Consider the following 15924-nt stretch of genomic DNA (forward strand, 5'->3'; position numbering starts at 1 on the left):
CAAGTCCGGCATCGGGTTCTGGGCTGACGGTGAGGAGCCTACATGGACTTCTCTCTCTCTCTGTTCCACCCCCACTCACACTCCCTAAATAAACAAACAAACAAACAAAAAAATGGGGGGCGCCTGGGTGGCTCAGTCGGTTGAGTCTCTGACTCTTTACTTCGGCTCAGGTCATGATCCCAGGGTCGTGGGGTCCCAGGGTCGTGGGGAGCCCTTGTTGGGCTCTGTGCTGAGTGTGGAACCTGCTTAAGATTCTCTCTCTCTCTCTCTCTCTCTCTCTCTCTCTCTCTCTCTGCCCTTCTTCCTGCTTGCGCTCTCTAAAATAAAAAAATAATAAAACACTAATAATAAAATTATGAAATAAAAAGATAATATGATACTGATGAATCTCAAAGGTATGAGTCTCAAAAGGTTATATACGTATATTGTCTGATTCCATTTACATAATCTTTTGAAAAGAACAAAACTATAGAGACAGAGAAGAGATCAATGGTTGATGGGGGTTTTGCAGGGAGGGGAGGGTATGACTAGAAAGGGACAGCATGAGGGAGTTTTTGGGGGTGACGGTACCATTTTGCATCCTGATTGTGGCGTGGTTCCACAAATCTGTATCTGTATAAAAACTCACCGAACTGCACATTTTAATGCATGTTCCTTTAAAAGATAATTTTAAATGAGGCTATCAGAAATAAAACCAACTTTTTGATAATTCCAGAGAAAGAAAAAAAAAAAGGCAACACAAAACACTCAAACTCTCTAAAGATCTGCAGTGCTATTTCCTAGCTTATAGATTAATGTTCTAAGAAAGTAAGTTCCTTTACAGTCTCTGTAAAGTAAGTTTTTATTAAGCGAGATGTCCATACTTGACTGATTTCTTTTTTAAAAAAAAAGAAGTAAATTGGGGCGCCTGGGTGGCGCAGTCGGTTAAGCGTCCGACTTCAGCCAGGTCACGATCTCACAGTCTGTGAGTTCGAGCCCCGCGTCAGGCTCTGGGCTGATGGCTCGGAGCCTGGAGCCTGTTTCCGATTCTGTGTCTCCCTCTCTCTCTGCTCCTCCCCGTTCATGCTCTGTCTCTCTCTGTCCCAAAAATAAATTAAAAAACGTTGAAAAAAAAAAAAATTAAAAAAAAAAAAGAAGTAAAGCTAACTTTTTATTAAATTCAACTTTCAACTATTAGACCAGCAATTTTTTACAAAGCCAATGGATATTTTGTTTATACTCCCCATAAAAGAAAACAGAGTGAATTTTATTTCAATGGCTGATGCTAAGTGAAAGCCATCCCTGGCAAAGAAGTTCATACCTTTCCTCATATGATCAAAGACATGATTGAAACTACTGCAATGTAGAGCAGGTGCTGGCAACTGCAGCCTCTGGGCCAAATCCAACCCACTGTCTGCCTTGTAAATAAAGTTTTATTGGAACACAGATGAACCCAATTTTTTTCCATATTGCCTGTGATTTCTTTCCCATTTGACAGCAGAGTTGAGTGGCTGCAATAGAGACTATATGGCCCACAAAGACTAAAATATTTACTATCTGGCCCTTCTCAGAAAGCTGGCAGACCCCTCCTATCAAGTGATGACAAAGCACCATCACAGAGAAAGGCAAACGCCCCAGTCAGCCTGGCAAAGAGAACCTGGAAGCCCCAGATACCTTATCTGAGAGTGACTCCGTCACATGTTCTTCCTCTTTGATGACTAAAGGGCTGGACTCTTGTGTAGGTGGGCCAACTTTTGATCTAGCCAAACTTAAAAATTCACTAATGGAATCTTCTTTCTTTTCTTGTTTAGATGTATCCCATCGTGATGGTTTTCGTGATTCTGAAAGGTGGGAGGACATAGACGTGATATCAGAATGTGGCAAGTAAAAGGCAAGCTCTCCATTCCAGCTCTTTCATTCATTCAAGAATACCAGCAGACCTACTGTGGGCCAGGCATGGTGCAACCTGTCGGGAACATGGCAGGTGCTGAGGCAGAGCCCCAACCCCAAACAGTATACGTCTGGACTCTTACAACACGAGCTAATGTGTTCATATGAGCGATTCCCTTAATGGAGGGAGAGCTCACACCGTGTGTACCCAGAAGACTTTCCAACAGGATCGGGGTTGAAACCATGGTCAGCCATGGGCCCGAGGAAGCCCTACTCACTGTCAGGACCTTGGTGTTGCGGCCCTTTTTCACTCGCTGCTTGAGTTGCAGGTGAGGAAGCAGTCTCTGGGAGTGTCAGAAAGTTGAAGACTGAGTATTTGTCACGTTTCACTCTTGGTAAGCCAACCAAAGTTGAACTGCGGGGTAAAAAGAAAACACATATATGGAATTTCAAATAACAACTGTGAGGATAACATCTAGTTCGTGTGAAGTTTTCCATCTTGTGCTTTTCACCACTAGCTCTTCTCTTTGCTAAGAGGTCCCTGAAGGTGACTGTGCTTCTCCAAGCAGTTTAAGAATTTGGAATGGCTGATGTTAGGGCCCACGAGGTTTCCCTTATTATAGCAAGAGCTAGAATTTAACTTTGAAAATGTATTCCCATGAAGGAAAAGCTCCACTGCTAAAAATATACCTAAATTTTCTGACAAAACCTCAGATTCAACGAAAGTGTCGAACTTGTATAAAGAATTAGTGTAGGGGCGCCTGGGTGGCGCAGTCGGTTAAGTGTCCGACTTCAGCCAGGTCACGATCTCACGGTCCGTGAGTTCGAGCCCCACGTCAGGCTCTGGGCTGATGGCTCGGAGCCTGGAGCCTGTTTCCGATTCTGTGTCTCCCTCTCTCTCTGTCCCTCCCCCGTTCATGCTCTGTCTCTCTCTGTCCCAAAAATAAATAAAAACGTGGAAAAATTAAAAAAAAAAAAAAAAGAATTAGTGTAAGTAATATTATAAATGTAAACTATATGTGATTATTAAAAAGGTGGCAAATCAGACCAGCATTAAGTTTTTGTAACTTGACATATCTGAGTTTCACATCTTTGGTAGAGAATAAAGTCTGCTTTCTGGATGTTTGCTTATTATTATTATTTTTTTTTTTAGTAACAAATTAATAGAAGTTAAATCTGCAAAATTTACCACTCCAAGCATTTACAAGTAAATTCATCTAGAAAAAGGGAATTTATATGAGTAGGTTAGGGGGAGAGTTAACTTTAATATGGGGGAAGGAGTACCGATGTGAGGACAGGTTTATCCAACTTACTCTGGATAAGGGTCAGGGACATTAAACCTCTTACACAGCAGCTTGTCAGGATGCCACTCAAATGTGTCTCTGGTAAGCTTCCCGAACATCTTCATCCTCACAGCCGACTGCTTGTCGTTGACATCATTCTGGGAAAAGACATTTATTCTGTTTCATCAAGCGGTCACACCACCGCCCTGAGTGCTCTTTCACTGAAAAGCTTTCAAGCAACCTTCCAAAATTTCCAAACAGTGCTTATGCTGCACCACTGTGCTAAAGGCATAAATCATTCTTATTCTATAATGCCACGTATATTCTGATCATTCCACTGAGGGATCTAAAATATTTGTTTGAATTTTACACTTCATCAGGTAGGGATGTGATGGCGACAGACCTCTTGGTCTCGAGGGACTTCCACTTGATCTGAATCGTCCTCCTCCTTGGCATGTGTGAACCTGGAGGACAAGGTCGAATGGGAAGACACATACAGCAGGGCTGCCCGAGCAAACTCATCCCGCTCGCGGCCTCGCTCCCATTCTGTCATACTGGGGTCCAGACAACGTTCCAGGGCATCTATGGTACAAGGAATGAGAACCTGCTTCACTCTTAGGAAAAACGTAGGGCTTAGAGAAGAACACCCGGTGGGTCCCACTGTGTCTCTGTAGATTTTACCAGAGAGGCCACAAATCTGTACCCTGGTTTGTAAAAGCATGGCGGGGAGTACCTGTCAGGTTATATCGTCTCCCCCTCAACATGATGCTTTTATTGAATTCTGTCTACCACACAGAACAGAGAAAAACATTTGGGGACTCATGCTCAGTTAAATCTTCGAAGCCAGGGGCGCCTTGGTGGCTCAGTCGGTCAAGCATATGACTTTGACTCAGCTCACCATCTCAAGTTTCGTGAGTTTCAGTCCCGCATCAGGTGAGCTCAGGCTCCACTTCGGGTGAACATGAGCCCCGCTTTGGGTGAACCCAGCTATATCCTCTCTCTCTGCCTCCCCGCCCTCTCTGCCCCTCGCTCACTTGCGCCCTCTCTCTTTCTCTCACAAAACAAAACAAAACAAAACAAAACAAGACAAAATAAATCTTTGAAGCCAGGAACTTGCTACCACTCCGGGACAGTGATAAGTTCATCCTAACTATATTCCTAAGTCTTGCCAGAAAAACACTCCTTTTTCTAACTTTTGGGTTTTTTTAATTTCATAAATAAACACTGGGGGTGGGTTCTTAGGTCTGCTTTCGAAAACCGACCCCTCCGATTTGCTGACGACGCTCACGAGAACTGCTATGAATAACTGTAATCCCTCTCCTCAGTCTGGCTGTATTTACTCCGTAGATCACAGAGTGATTTTCCCCCCTTGTAATGGTTCAACAGCCAACTACCTTTTTAAATCAAATTTTAGGCCATGATATAGGGCTGGATGATTAGGATTTTAAGACAAAGTGGGAGATGACCTTGTTCTCTTAGTGTGAAATGCAACACTTACAGAAGGCAGGCATCTGCACACAGTAAATGGTCTGTAGTTTAGCAGTAGCCACTGCCAAGCCATGTTCTCTACGTCAACAGCTATCTTTGGGACCTGAGATATGGAGAAACACAAGCTGCTTGCTCCTACTTTCTGAGGGCAAGAGCCAGGCACTGAAATCTTTGCACTGTTTGCAGCAGGACAAAGCAAAACACCGGCGGAGTGGGGTACTTCAACTTTCAATCTGGGACAAGGGCCAGAACGGCAAGACTGCTTCCGCTGGCTGAGAGGTGGGAGACCCAGGCCCAGCACCCACCTTTCTGACCCCGTTTCATATGTACTAAAAACTCTTCGTATCGTTTTTGCTTTTCTGGATCTTTCGCGAAAGGTTTGAAGTTGCTGGCTCTCGTGGCAGCTGTCCCACCACTCAATGCCATGTGCCACGAGCAGGTCCCCATGTCCGGAGAGGAAGGCTGGGGTCTGCTGCCTGAGGCCTTCTGGGCCAGACTCCTGGCCTTGAGTTGAGCTGCTTTAAGGTCAGTTGCCTGCTTCATTTCTTTGATTCTCTCTTTATCTTTTTGGGACAGAAACTCTAACACTGAAGTAGATGAACCTAAAAAAAAAAACAGTAATATGGAAGAAATGAAAAGTACCGTAAGACAACCATAGTGACATTTCTGTGGTACATACATGTGCAATATCACAAATGTACGTAATTAGAGTGTCTTAGTTTTTCATCTGTACTCGTGTTATCCCTGGGAACTAGACAGTGAAAATAACATGACTCCTATTTTACAGTTGGCAAAAATGGAGGTCAGTACTTGGATGTTTATCAGGTGAGTGAGTGGTCCTAGAACAAGGAAGCTGACATCCCGGGCTCTGGACCTCCAGCCTGAGGCGGCCGCCACCTCCACAGTCCCACTGGGCACAAGCCCCGGTTCAGAGCCAGCTGCCCCTGCGGCATTCACTCCTGTCATAGCACCCACTGAGCACTGTCCTGGGCCGGGAGGACACCGGAGACAAAGTCCCGCTCCCCTACATGGGGGCATGGGAATTAGAGAAACCCAAAGTCAACAACACCAGAGGATGGCTACGAGAGGAAGACCATGAAGGAAACAGGCTGACATGACTGAGGGGGACCTAGAGGTGAGGGCTGGGAGGGGGAGCAGGGAATCACTAGCATATGTGAGGGGGCAGGGGAAGCCTGGAAGGTGCCTCCAAAGAGATAATATTTGTGGTGAGTTAAGTAAAAGAAGCCAAAGTAGAAGGGAAGAGCAGAGGCAGAGGAGATGGTGAACATCAAGGCCCCGATGTGGTACATCGTGGTGGGCAGGGGCAGAGGGAGGGAGGCAGGATCACAAGGCTAGACTCAGGGGGTTAAGGGAGAGTAGATATGGCTTGAAAAGAAGGCACGACTGGATCCCGTAGCCCGGTGGGGAGTCTGCATTTGTCTTCAGTGTGAGAAGTACTGGACTGTTTAAAGAAGGGCAGTGATATCATTCAGTTCGTCCGGCTGCTGTTGAGGGGAAGGACTGCAGAAGGGAAGGTGGGAAAAGGAGGCCGATAATGAGGCTCTGCAGTAGTCCGGGCGAAAGAGGGTGGGCGCTCACTCCAGGCTGGAAGCAGCCGAAAGGCAGAGACATGATGGCGTCCCCAGCGTGTTGGGGACAGTGCTGAAAGGACCTGCTGATGGACGTGGGTGGGCAGGAATCAGGATTCCTACGTTCTGGTCTAAGCAGCGGATCACTGGTGGCATCATTCATTGACAAGGGGAAGACCGGAGGAAGAGCGGGCCTGAAAAAGGAAGTGGGGAACCGAGACTTCCGCTCTGGTCTATTGTATTTGAGGTATCTATTGGGCTCCCAAATGGCAAGTCCCAGTTCACCTCTCACAGTGGGTCTTTCTGTGCCAACCTAGAGGGGATTCTCCACAGTTGTCCACACTTTCAGATGCACTCGTCCCTTTTAGGCTTTCGGGAAAGAGCTACAGTCCCCTTTCCCCTGAGGAAAAAAAATCACACATTCTCAGGCTGTGCAGGGACAGCGAGGGCACCGGCGTCCCTGATCTGCATCACATTCCTGGACAATTATTACAAGTCTGAAAACCACTGAGCTTAAGACAAGAGCTGCGATTTCAATGACACAACCCAAACTTGTGTTAGAAAACAAGTCTTAAGAAATAAAGGATACGCACACTGCTATGTGTGCTGCTCACAAGGAACGATTTTGTTCTCACAGTGTGGGAATACTCAGTCATGTACCAAGTGTCACTGAGAAAACAACTTTCCATTTTGATTGTGATAACCCCAATTACTATCAATGTAATGTTCTTAATCTCTGTGGCGCATACCTTGAATGGGTGTTTCTCCCAGCAACTCCGCCCGCTTGGAGGCATTCAGCTGGTGCCTACTGTGTGTCCCTGGGTCAGGCATTGGCTTCCCAGCTGACTCTGACAATACCTGGACTAAGTGGGTGTTCTCTGAGGTTGCAGCTACCACAGGTCTGAAATAATGTACCGGTCGATAGTCTCTCGGCAATTCAGGTGGTGGGTAAGTCTTAAAAAACAAAAACAAAAACAAAAAAAAAAACCCACAAAACTCAGAAAAGACAGGCTGTAAGATGACCGTGTTTGACTTACCCAAGAGAACCCATAACCCATGAGTGTTGTGAACCCTGCCCTTGCCAGGCCAACATCCAGCAGGAGGGTCGCACTGGGAACAGCCTCTCCAGATGTCTAGCCAACATCCATTCTGGATCTGGAGGGTCACCGGGACTCTACTGTTCCAATGGCCACACATCCTGAATGTTACCCCTGCCCACTTCTGCAGACAGATGCCAATATGCATGCGTTATGTGACAAGAAAGATGACAGTAGGTAACGCAACGTTTTGGCCCACATGCAGAACTGGCCTACTATAAATTAGAAAACTTAGAAAAGTTCGACTCAAGGCTTAGAAAAGACATAAGTACTTTAAATAAGTTAGTTTTCCGGGGCGCCTGGGTGGCGCAGTCGGTTAAGCGTCCGACTTCAGCCAGGTCACGATCTCGCGGTCCGTGAGTTCGAGCCCCGCGTCAGGCTCTGGGCTGATGGCTCGGAGCCTGGAGCCTGTTTCCAATTCTGTGTCTCCCTCTCTCTCTGCCCCTCCCCCGTTCATGCTCTGTCTCTGTCTGTCCCAAAAATAAATAAAAAACATTAAAAAAAAAAAATTTTAAATAAGTTAGTTTTCCATTCAGAATTATTTTTCTGGTTACATTTCAGTTCCAAATTAGAGTTTCAGGACTTGCTTTTTTGATCTGAGGTATTTTTAATTCAAAAGCTGACTGAATTGAAATTGAAATATATCTGAGAAATTCAGGCACTGATGATGATAGAACAGATACATTAAAAGAAAGTATAACGCACTTTTAAATTACTGCACAGAAAGGTCTCCCTTGCTCTGAGTCTAACAAGCATGTATTTATGGACAGTCTCATTTAAGCCATTTTCTAGATTTTTTCCGCTACTTGAAACCCTGAGCTCCGTAACCAGTGAAGCATCGAATGCTCTCCGGCTGTGGCTCCGGGGCTCACAGAGGGTTTGACAACAGTGAGGTCCGCATCCCACCCCACAAAGCTGGTGCCAGGCGGGGTCTCCCAAGCAGCCCAGGTGGCTGAACCACGCAGCCTAGGGAAGCACCCGGCACAGTGACAGTCTGCAGCAGAATGCTAGTGTCACTGCCAGGACATCTCACTGTTTATCGCCTCAGCCCAACCACCTCCTCTGAACATACGGACTCCCAGATCAGTCGGCAAACACTCTTATGAGGCCGCGACACCCGATCCAGAGGAGCATGGCAGAAAGGGGAGGGGGTGCGTGCCCACAACTCTTATTAATATCCTCCACTGGATTCAAAGCATCCCACTCCCTCTGCTAAATCACGTTCTGTTTGGCCTCTGGATAAAGAGGCTGGGTTTTGAGCCCATATGTAGAATACTTGCCTGTGAAAGGCTAGGTGAACATCGCCCTTCTCTGAACTGTTCCCACGCAGAGCGCTATTCTAGCAAGCTGCACCTCAGGAACCCCCGATGTCTGTCTCCCCACATACAGCCCTCTGCCTCACTGCAGTGAATCTGTGCGTCTGGCACCCCCACGGGAATAGGCTGTCCTTGGGGGCCAGGACTTAGTCCTGGAGGAAGTGAGTCCTCAAGCCCTGAGTCAAGCGAGTACTTCTCAGCCTTTTTTATGCTCTCATACATGTAAAAAACTAGCATCGTCCTTTGACGTTACTTGACATTTCTGGTAATAGTATCAGTTTACCATGTGCCCAAAGCTGTTCTGAATATATTCTGCTCGCTGTTATAACATTTTCACGACTAAACAAATCAAAGCTGCTGTAACACCGAATGTGGTGTTTCAGGCGGCACTGCCCCTGGCCTCCCCTCTTCTGAAGAACCACGGGCCAAGCCACAGAGGTACTTAACAGACGTTTGCTGAATACAAAAACAGAGAGCAAATTAAAGGATGGAACAATCCAAAAAAGGGATGCCAACAAGGCGAATGGCCAGGAGCCTCACCTGAGCTGCCAGCACCATCACCCAGTGATGCCCACCCTGTGGGCACGTGGCTCTGATGGGGGTCAGAGACAAATTACCACTTGGCCCAAGCTGCACAATGACCTCACGAAAAAACAGGACTATCTGGAAAGGCATGTGGAGTTCTCCATGGGACCTGACCCGCATGCACACAGCCTCTCTTCCTTCTGCTTGCCCAGACAAGGAGTTCGAGGAACCCTGTCCACACCAGCCAACACTCTTCCCTGCACTCAGGAGGAGGCAGCAATGGGGGCTTTTCTGACTTCTTAAAATTTTCTACTTTTCCTTAAGTTACACTGCCCTTGGAATTATACCAATTCCATTTTCCCACCAGTTTCTAATGTAATTCTTTTTTTAATGGAAATAACCATTTACTTAAAACTTGGATTTAAAAACTTAGCAATTTAGGGGCACCTGGGTGGCTCAGTCGGTTGAGCATCAGACTTCAGCTCAGGTCATGATCTTGTGGTTTATGAGTTCGAGCTCCACGTCGGGCTCTGTGCTGAAAGCTCAGAGTCTGGAGCCTGCTTTGGGTTCTGTGTCTCCCTCCCTCTCTGCCCCTCCCCCACTCACACTCTGTCTCTTTCCCTCAAAAATAAATAAACATTAAAAAATTTTGTTTAAAGATTAGCAATTTTGGGGTACCTGGATGGCTCAGACAGTTAAGCATCCGACCTTGACTCAGGTCATGATTTCACAGTTCATGGGTTCAAGCCCCACATAGGGCTCTGTGCTGACAGCTCAGAACCTGGACCCTGGTTCAGATTCCTGTCTCCCTCTCTCTCTGCCCCTCCCTTGCTTGTGCTCTGTCTCTGTCCCTGTCTCTCTCTCTCAGAAATAAACATTAAAAAAAATTAAAAAGGGGTGTCTGGGTGGCTCCGTTGGTTAAGTATCCAACGACTTCCACTCAGGTACATGATCTCACGATTCGTGGGTTTAAGCCCAGCACTGGGCTCTGTACTGACAGCTCAGAGCCTGGACCCTGCTTCAGATTCTGTGTCTCCCTCTCTTTCTGCCCCTCTCCCACTCAACACTCTGTCTCTCTCTCAAAAAATAAATGTTAAAAAATCTTTAAAAAAAAGATTAGCAGTTACATATTTTGGATACAAAGTGGTTACTGACATTTCTAATGCAAAATGTGTTTTGCTGGACAATCACTGATAATTATGCTGTTGCTTTCTGAAAACAGAATTCACTTACTTTTCAGTTGTTAACATAATAACTCAGGTTACCTAGCAGTGAATATTTTAAGTACTAAAGCATAAAATAAATAAATAAACAAAATTGTTTTCCTTACTTTTTTAGACGACAAGGGTTTAGAAGCCAAGGAAAATCCATCCAAAATTTTGCCAATGTATCGAAGGTCTTTCTCTGATTCTGCAAAATGATGTCATCGATTAATTCCGGAAGCAGAGAAGATTAGAATGGGACAAAAGACGTCAGCTGCTTTTTTTTTTTTATCTCCAAGAACGTAAATACCACAAGTCATACATGGTATCTTGCAGAGATAGCAGTAAAGGGGAGGGAAGAATGGCACGTAAAGCCATCACACCTCTGTTGACTCAGCCACCGGCAGCCGGGCCCCGCGGCACCCTCCGTTGATTAGGCTGCCCCAGATGTGAGGCCACGGCTCTCCAAGACAAGTACCTCAATATTGCTTTTAGATAAAAAGCCTAGCTTAGGAGGACCTAAGGTGAGGTGTACTAAAGAGTATACTCTATGGAGTAAAAGATCTCAAGAAAAAAACATTAAGAGCATAAGTATGGATAAAAGTAAAATCCTGACGATAAGAGAGTCATTTCTAAAACCAGGTGAAGAACCAGGGGAAGACTACTCCCCAGTTTCCTTAGCAACTATCCAAATAAGGCACAGAAGACAATGCAAACAGGCCAGCCTGTAATCTAATCTCAGTCCAAATTAAAAGGTACTTCTGTCTTTTTCTCAAACGAAATTCTAAGAAGAGATAAAGATCACCAAAGATCACTCAGAAAACAGAATGACCGATGCCCTCGGACTGGGAGCCAGGGATTGGCCACTGGTTGTGGAGACAACCTCACAGACAGGGGCTCTGTGATTCTCGGGGATTTCCTGAGCATAGCAGTTATGGCAAAAATCCGTATACACGAAATGCATTTTCTGTAGCCGAAAGCTCCTTGTGCATGACCACCATGAGCACTTACACAAGGGCCGTGTGGTCCTGAAGTAGACATAGCCGCCCTGGGGCAGGTGGGACCTAAGTCTTCAGCCACTTACAATGCAGCACAGCCCTATAACTATCCTCCTCACCAAAATCATTCTTTGCACTTCAACTCACGTTGAACTTTTGTACCAGCTTCTGAAGTTCCTAAAATTCTGTGGGGTAATTTGAGATTAACTTTGACACTCTTGGCACCCCTATGTTTATAGCAGCATCATTCACAATAGCCAAATTATGGAAGCAGCCTAAGTGTCCACGGGGAGATGAGTGGATAAAGACGTGCTACATACGTGCAATGGAATATTACTCAACCATAAAAAAGAATGAGATCTTGCCATTTGCAACAACACAGATGGAGCTAGTGAGTATTACGCTAAGTGAAATATGTCAGAGAAAGACAAATACCAGGATTTCACTCATATGTGGAATTTAAGAAACAAAACAAATGAGCAAAGGAGAAAGAGAGAGAGAAAGAGAGACAAATAAAGAAACAGATTCTTAATTACAGAGAAGAAACTGATTGTTACCAGAGGGGAGGTGGGTGAGGGAGGGGTGAAATAGGTGATGAGGATTAAGGAGAGTGCACCTGTCATGATGAGCACTGGGTGATGAATGGAAGTGTTGAGTCACTGTATTGTACACCTGAAACTAATATTACACTGTCTGTTAACTATACTGGAATTAAAATTAAATTAAAATAAACAAAAAACCTCTTTCAGACTCTTGGCATTTTGTATTCATCTAAAGCCCAGCAATTTTACTTCTGTGAATTTATTCTGAAGAAATAAAACGCAAATGTGCATCAAGACAGAGCCATAGAATATTTATTATAGCTGTATGGATCATGGAAACAAATAAGAATAATTTAAAAATCAACCACGAAGACTGGCTAAATTTAGATTCACTCAGTGAAAAACCTTAAGGCCAAAAGTATAGAAAGTTGTGTCTAGGGGTGGGAGAGATGAGGAGGCCACGGCAGAGAGGGGATAAGGGGAGTCTGGGGGGATCGGGGAAAGTCAGCAGCTCAGGCTTGATGTGGAGAAGGGTAGGATTCAATTAGCACAAAGGTGTTGTATAAAGGAAAAGCCAAAGATCTGACCCAGGAGACAGATCTAAATATGTATGATAAATTAGCTATTATTATATAATTAATATATTCTGATAATGTTAGTCATATAGTATTGTGTCAATATATTGCCATAATCAATATGATCAATAATTAACATGTTAATGTAATCTGTAATATTAATATATTATAACACATTAACATACATCTTTTTAAGTTATAAAAATAATACATAGTCTTAGTAGAAGATTCTGAAAACCTAGGTAACCAAAAGGAAGAAGTGACATCAACGAACATTTGGGCACACCCTCTTCCAGCATTTGTGTGAAACCCTAGATTCTTTTTTTGGCGATCATGACAAAGGCCACGGACACTCAGAGTGCATGCTGTGTGCCAGGCAGGTCTCAAGCCCTTCATGTACATTAAAATCTCCTTGGGTATGCCACAGTCATGCCCACTGTCCAGGCAAGGATGCCCGAGGCCACAGCTACTAAGTGGGGAGGCCCAGGGCTGGAATCCAGGCAGCCTGTCTCAGAATTTGTGTTCACAGTCGCTAAGCTCACCACCTCTAAAAACTGGTTTGCGCCTGCTTCTTTTCCTTCCAGAAATGCAAAATAGGCATCCTTTAGGGAAGTTATGCTTGGATTATTTAGATTTCAACATGTATGTTTCAGCTGTGTTGTACAGGAATTAGATCAAATTTCATCTAAAAATGTCTCTGTAGACTGTTTTATCTCAGCAATCACCTCCTTACTTCATTTAGGTGCTTGTTATCATTATAACCAGAGAAGAGTAGGTACTATTTATTCAGTCTTTGGGCAGGTACCATGCCAAACACCGAGTTATGCCACTTAATCCTCACAAGGACCCTCAGGGCGGATCTGATCCTCACTTTACAAATGATGCCCAGAGAGGTTACTAGTCTTGCCCCAGATCCAAATCCAGTCAGATGACTCCAAATCACATGCTACTAACATCTGCTCCAAACTGTCTCCTCCCTACACTACACCTTTTCTGGAAAGAAAAACTGAAGTATTACTTAGAACCACAGGATCTAAAGGCACCTGGGTGGCTCAGTTGTTAAGCATCTGACTTCAGCTCAGGTCATGATCTCACAGATCTCACAGTTCATGAGTTCGAGTCCCACGTCAGGTGAGCTCAAGCCCCACTTCAGGTAAAACATGAGCCCTGGGTGAGCCCCACTTCTCTCTCTCTCTCTCTTTCTCTCTCTCTCTCTGTGCCTCACTCACTTGCACCCTCTCTCTCTCAAAAAATAAAACAAAAAAGAACCACAGGATCTGAGTCACTACAGACCCTGACTTGAAATTTAAGTTGTGTTAAGACATGTCCATCTCCTAGCCCAACAAGAGCCCCCCAGGAACCAGGGACTCAAGTGAGGAGACAGGCTGGGTGCCAGGACCAAGCTCCCTCTTGCTGAAGGTCCCACACCAAAGGTCCCGCACCTGGCCTTCTGACCTGCTGGGCCTATGTTGGCCAGTTGCCCAGTTTCTTGGGCTTCCCTCTGACCCAGTGCCACCTCTGACCTGCAGCACAAGCACCTGTCCACATACTCGCTCCTTCCCTGATTCCAGACCTCTTCCTCCTCCCCATCTTGGCCTTGTCTTGACAGCTGGCTTTGGCTCCGACCCGGTCTACCTTCTGTCTTACCCCCCCACACGGGGCCTCTCTTCTCTCCACTTTGTTTCTCACCCTCCATCTCTGGCCACCACCCCCAACTCCACCGAGGCTGACACTGCAGTTATCAATTCTGCAATCCCTTCTTCCTGATACCCTGACATTTGGTCCTACCATTGGTTGAGGGTCTATGGAATTACCTTTCTGACTTTTATACTGCCTGGGTGCTGTCCAGCCGTAGAGTCCATCTCCAGGCTCCTCATCCTTCAAAATGGTGTCATATTTGGATAAAGTTTCTGTGGCATAGATGTCATCATCTTCCTCTTCCAGGGCACCAACACCAAAAGCCTTCAAAAACAAGGTTTCAAACAGCAATGACAGGTTTTAGAGCATGTCTCCACCGAAGAATAAAGCTCCTTTAAGGATGTGGTTGAACAGACCACATTAGCATTGCAAGAGCACCAAGAGAGAAGGGAAGCAGGAGACCAGATTAACACACACACTCAAGTCCTCTTGGAAACAGTGACCAGAAGTGAATGCCATCCTCCAGTGCTGGGGCTGTCCTCCAGGCCTAGCAGCAGCTACAGGTCTGGGGCCTAGCGAAGGGAGGCTTGGAGAACACACCCAGCATCAGTGCGGGAGGAGAACAGGGCCTCCAAAAGCAGAAAGGCAGAATATTCATCTTCCGGTCATTGTGGCCTGGGGCCAGTGCTGGTGACCAGGATCTCAAGGCACCACTACTGAAATAGCTATTGTAAGAATCTATAACCTTCGTGAACACGGCCTCCAACAAGGATTACTTTTTGCTTGAAAAAAATTTGGAGGGATGCCTGGGTGGCTATTGGTTGAGCGTCAGACTCTTAATTTCAGTTCAGGTCATGATCTTGGGGTTTGTGGGATCGAGCCCAGCGTTGGGCTCTGTGCTGACAGCTTGGAGCCTGGAGCCTGCTTCAGGTTCTGTGTGTGTGTCTCTCTCTCTGCCCCTCCCCTGCTCACGCTCTGTCTCTCTCTCTCTCTCTCTCAAAAATAAATAAACATGAAAAAAATGTTTTTTTAAAGAACATTAGGTCACAGGATCTCAGCAGTGCCTATTAAAATCAGGAAGGTGTGCTTGAACCGTGTTCAGAAAAGGCTGTAAGGAAAACATAGCCACCTCAAAGTCTTCACATAGTCAATGAATAATGACTGCTATAGATATAGTATAATATGGAAAGCGTTCTCATTTGTCAATGGTTCCATGTTCATGAAACAGAAACCTTTACCTGGCCTGAAATTCCCAATTTCCTTCCTTTATTCACCCCAATCTCTCCAAGGAGATTGCTGGCTCCCTCAGGTCCCCCACTGAAAAGATTAAAATGTTCTCCTGCAGTTCCAAACAATGCTTGGTGGGGATCCAGGCCCTTGTAAGCCAGTCCATGCACGTTATCTTTAGGTGTGAAATCCACAGGTGTGATGTCTTTGGGTGCAAAGGTCACATTTTCAGGCACATAGTCATCATCTTCATCCTATTTAACCACGAGGAAAAAGGAGAATGGAGGTGAGTCACCGACTGGTGCAAAGGAAGCCTATAAAATACTATTTTCAAATGACTACTTCCAAACAGAACAATGACCAAACTTTCGTTTCCACTATTACAAATTGCTAAATTGAGTCCCTGATACTCAAGAATCTGAACAGACCTTGGACATGTATGGTGAGGGCACGTTGCTGAATACGTTCTCTGACATGAAGACAGTTTCAGGGTAGGGGTATTTCACCGTAATGGGATCTGACTGATTTCCAAAATTCTTCTGACCCTAAAATTGCATGTTCATAAACTAACAGGT

General features: G+C 45.4%; 1 protein-coding gene across 2 annotated transcripts in view; it reads right to left on the reverse strand.

The window, feature by feature from the left end:
- The window catches only part of GPATCH1 (G-patch domain containing 1), a 40200-nt gene that overhangs the window by 11162 nt on the left and 13114 nt on the right, over window positions 1–15924 (reverse strand). Inside the window, exons 7-15 of one of the 2 annotated variants that reach the window (XM_058706150.1) lie at window positions 15361–15603; window positions 14299–14446; window positions 10498–10577; window positions 6979–7183; window positions 4946–5242; window positions 3556–3734; window positions 3183–3310; window positions 2157–2284; window positions 1654–1820 (exon numbers count right to left, since the gene is read on the reverse strand). In XM_058706150.1, the coding sequence (XP_058562133.1) occupies window positions 1654–1820; window positions 2157–2284; window positions 3183–3310; window positions 3556–3734; window positions 4946–5242; window positions 6979–7183; window positions 10498–10577; window positions 14299–14446; window positions 15361–15603 (1575 nt within the window). Of the gene's footprint in view, window positions 1–1653; window positions 1821–2147; window positions 2285–3182; window positions 3311–3555; window positions 3735–4945; window positions 5243–6978; window positions 7184–10497; window positions 10578–14298; window positions 14447–15360; window positions 15604–15924 lie in introns of both variants that reach the window. The other variant, XM_058706149.1, reaches the window with a different exon arrangement.

The sequence above is a fragment of the Neofelis nebulosa genome, chromosome 17, assembly GCF_028018385.1.
Source record: "Neofelis nebulosa isolate mNeoNeb1 chromosome 17, mNeoNeb1.pri, whole genome shotgun sequence".
NCBI lineage: Eukaryota > Metazoa > Chordata > Mammalia > Carnivora > Felidae > Neofelis > Neofelis nebulosa.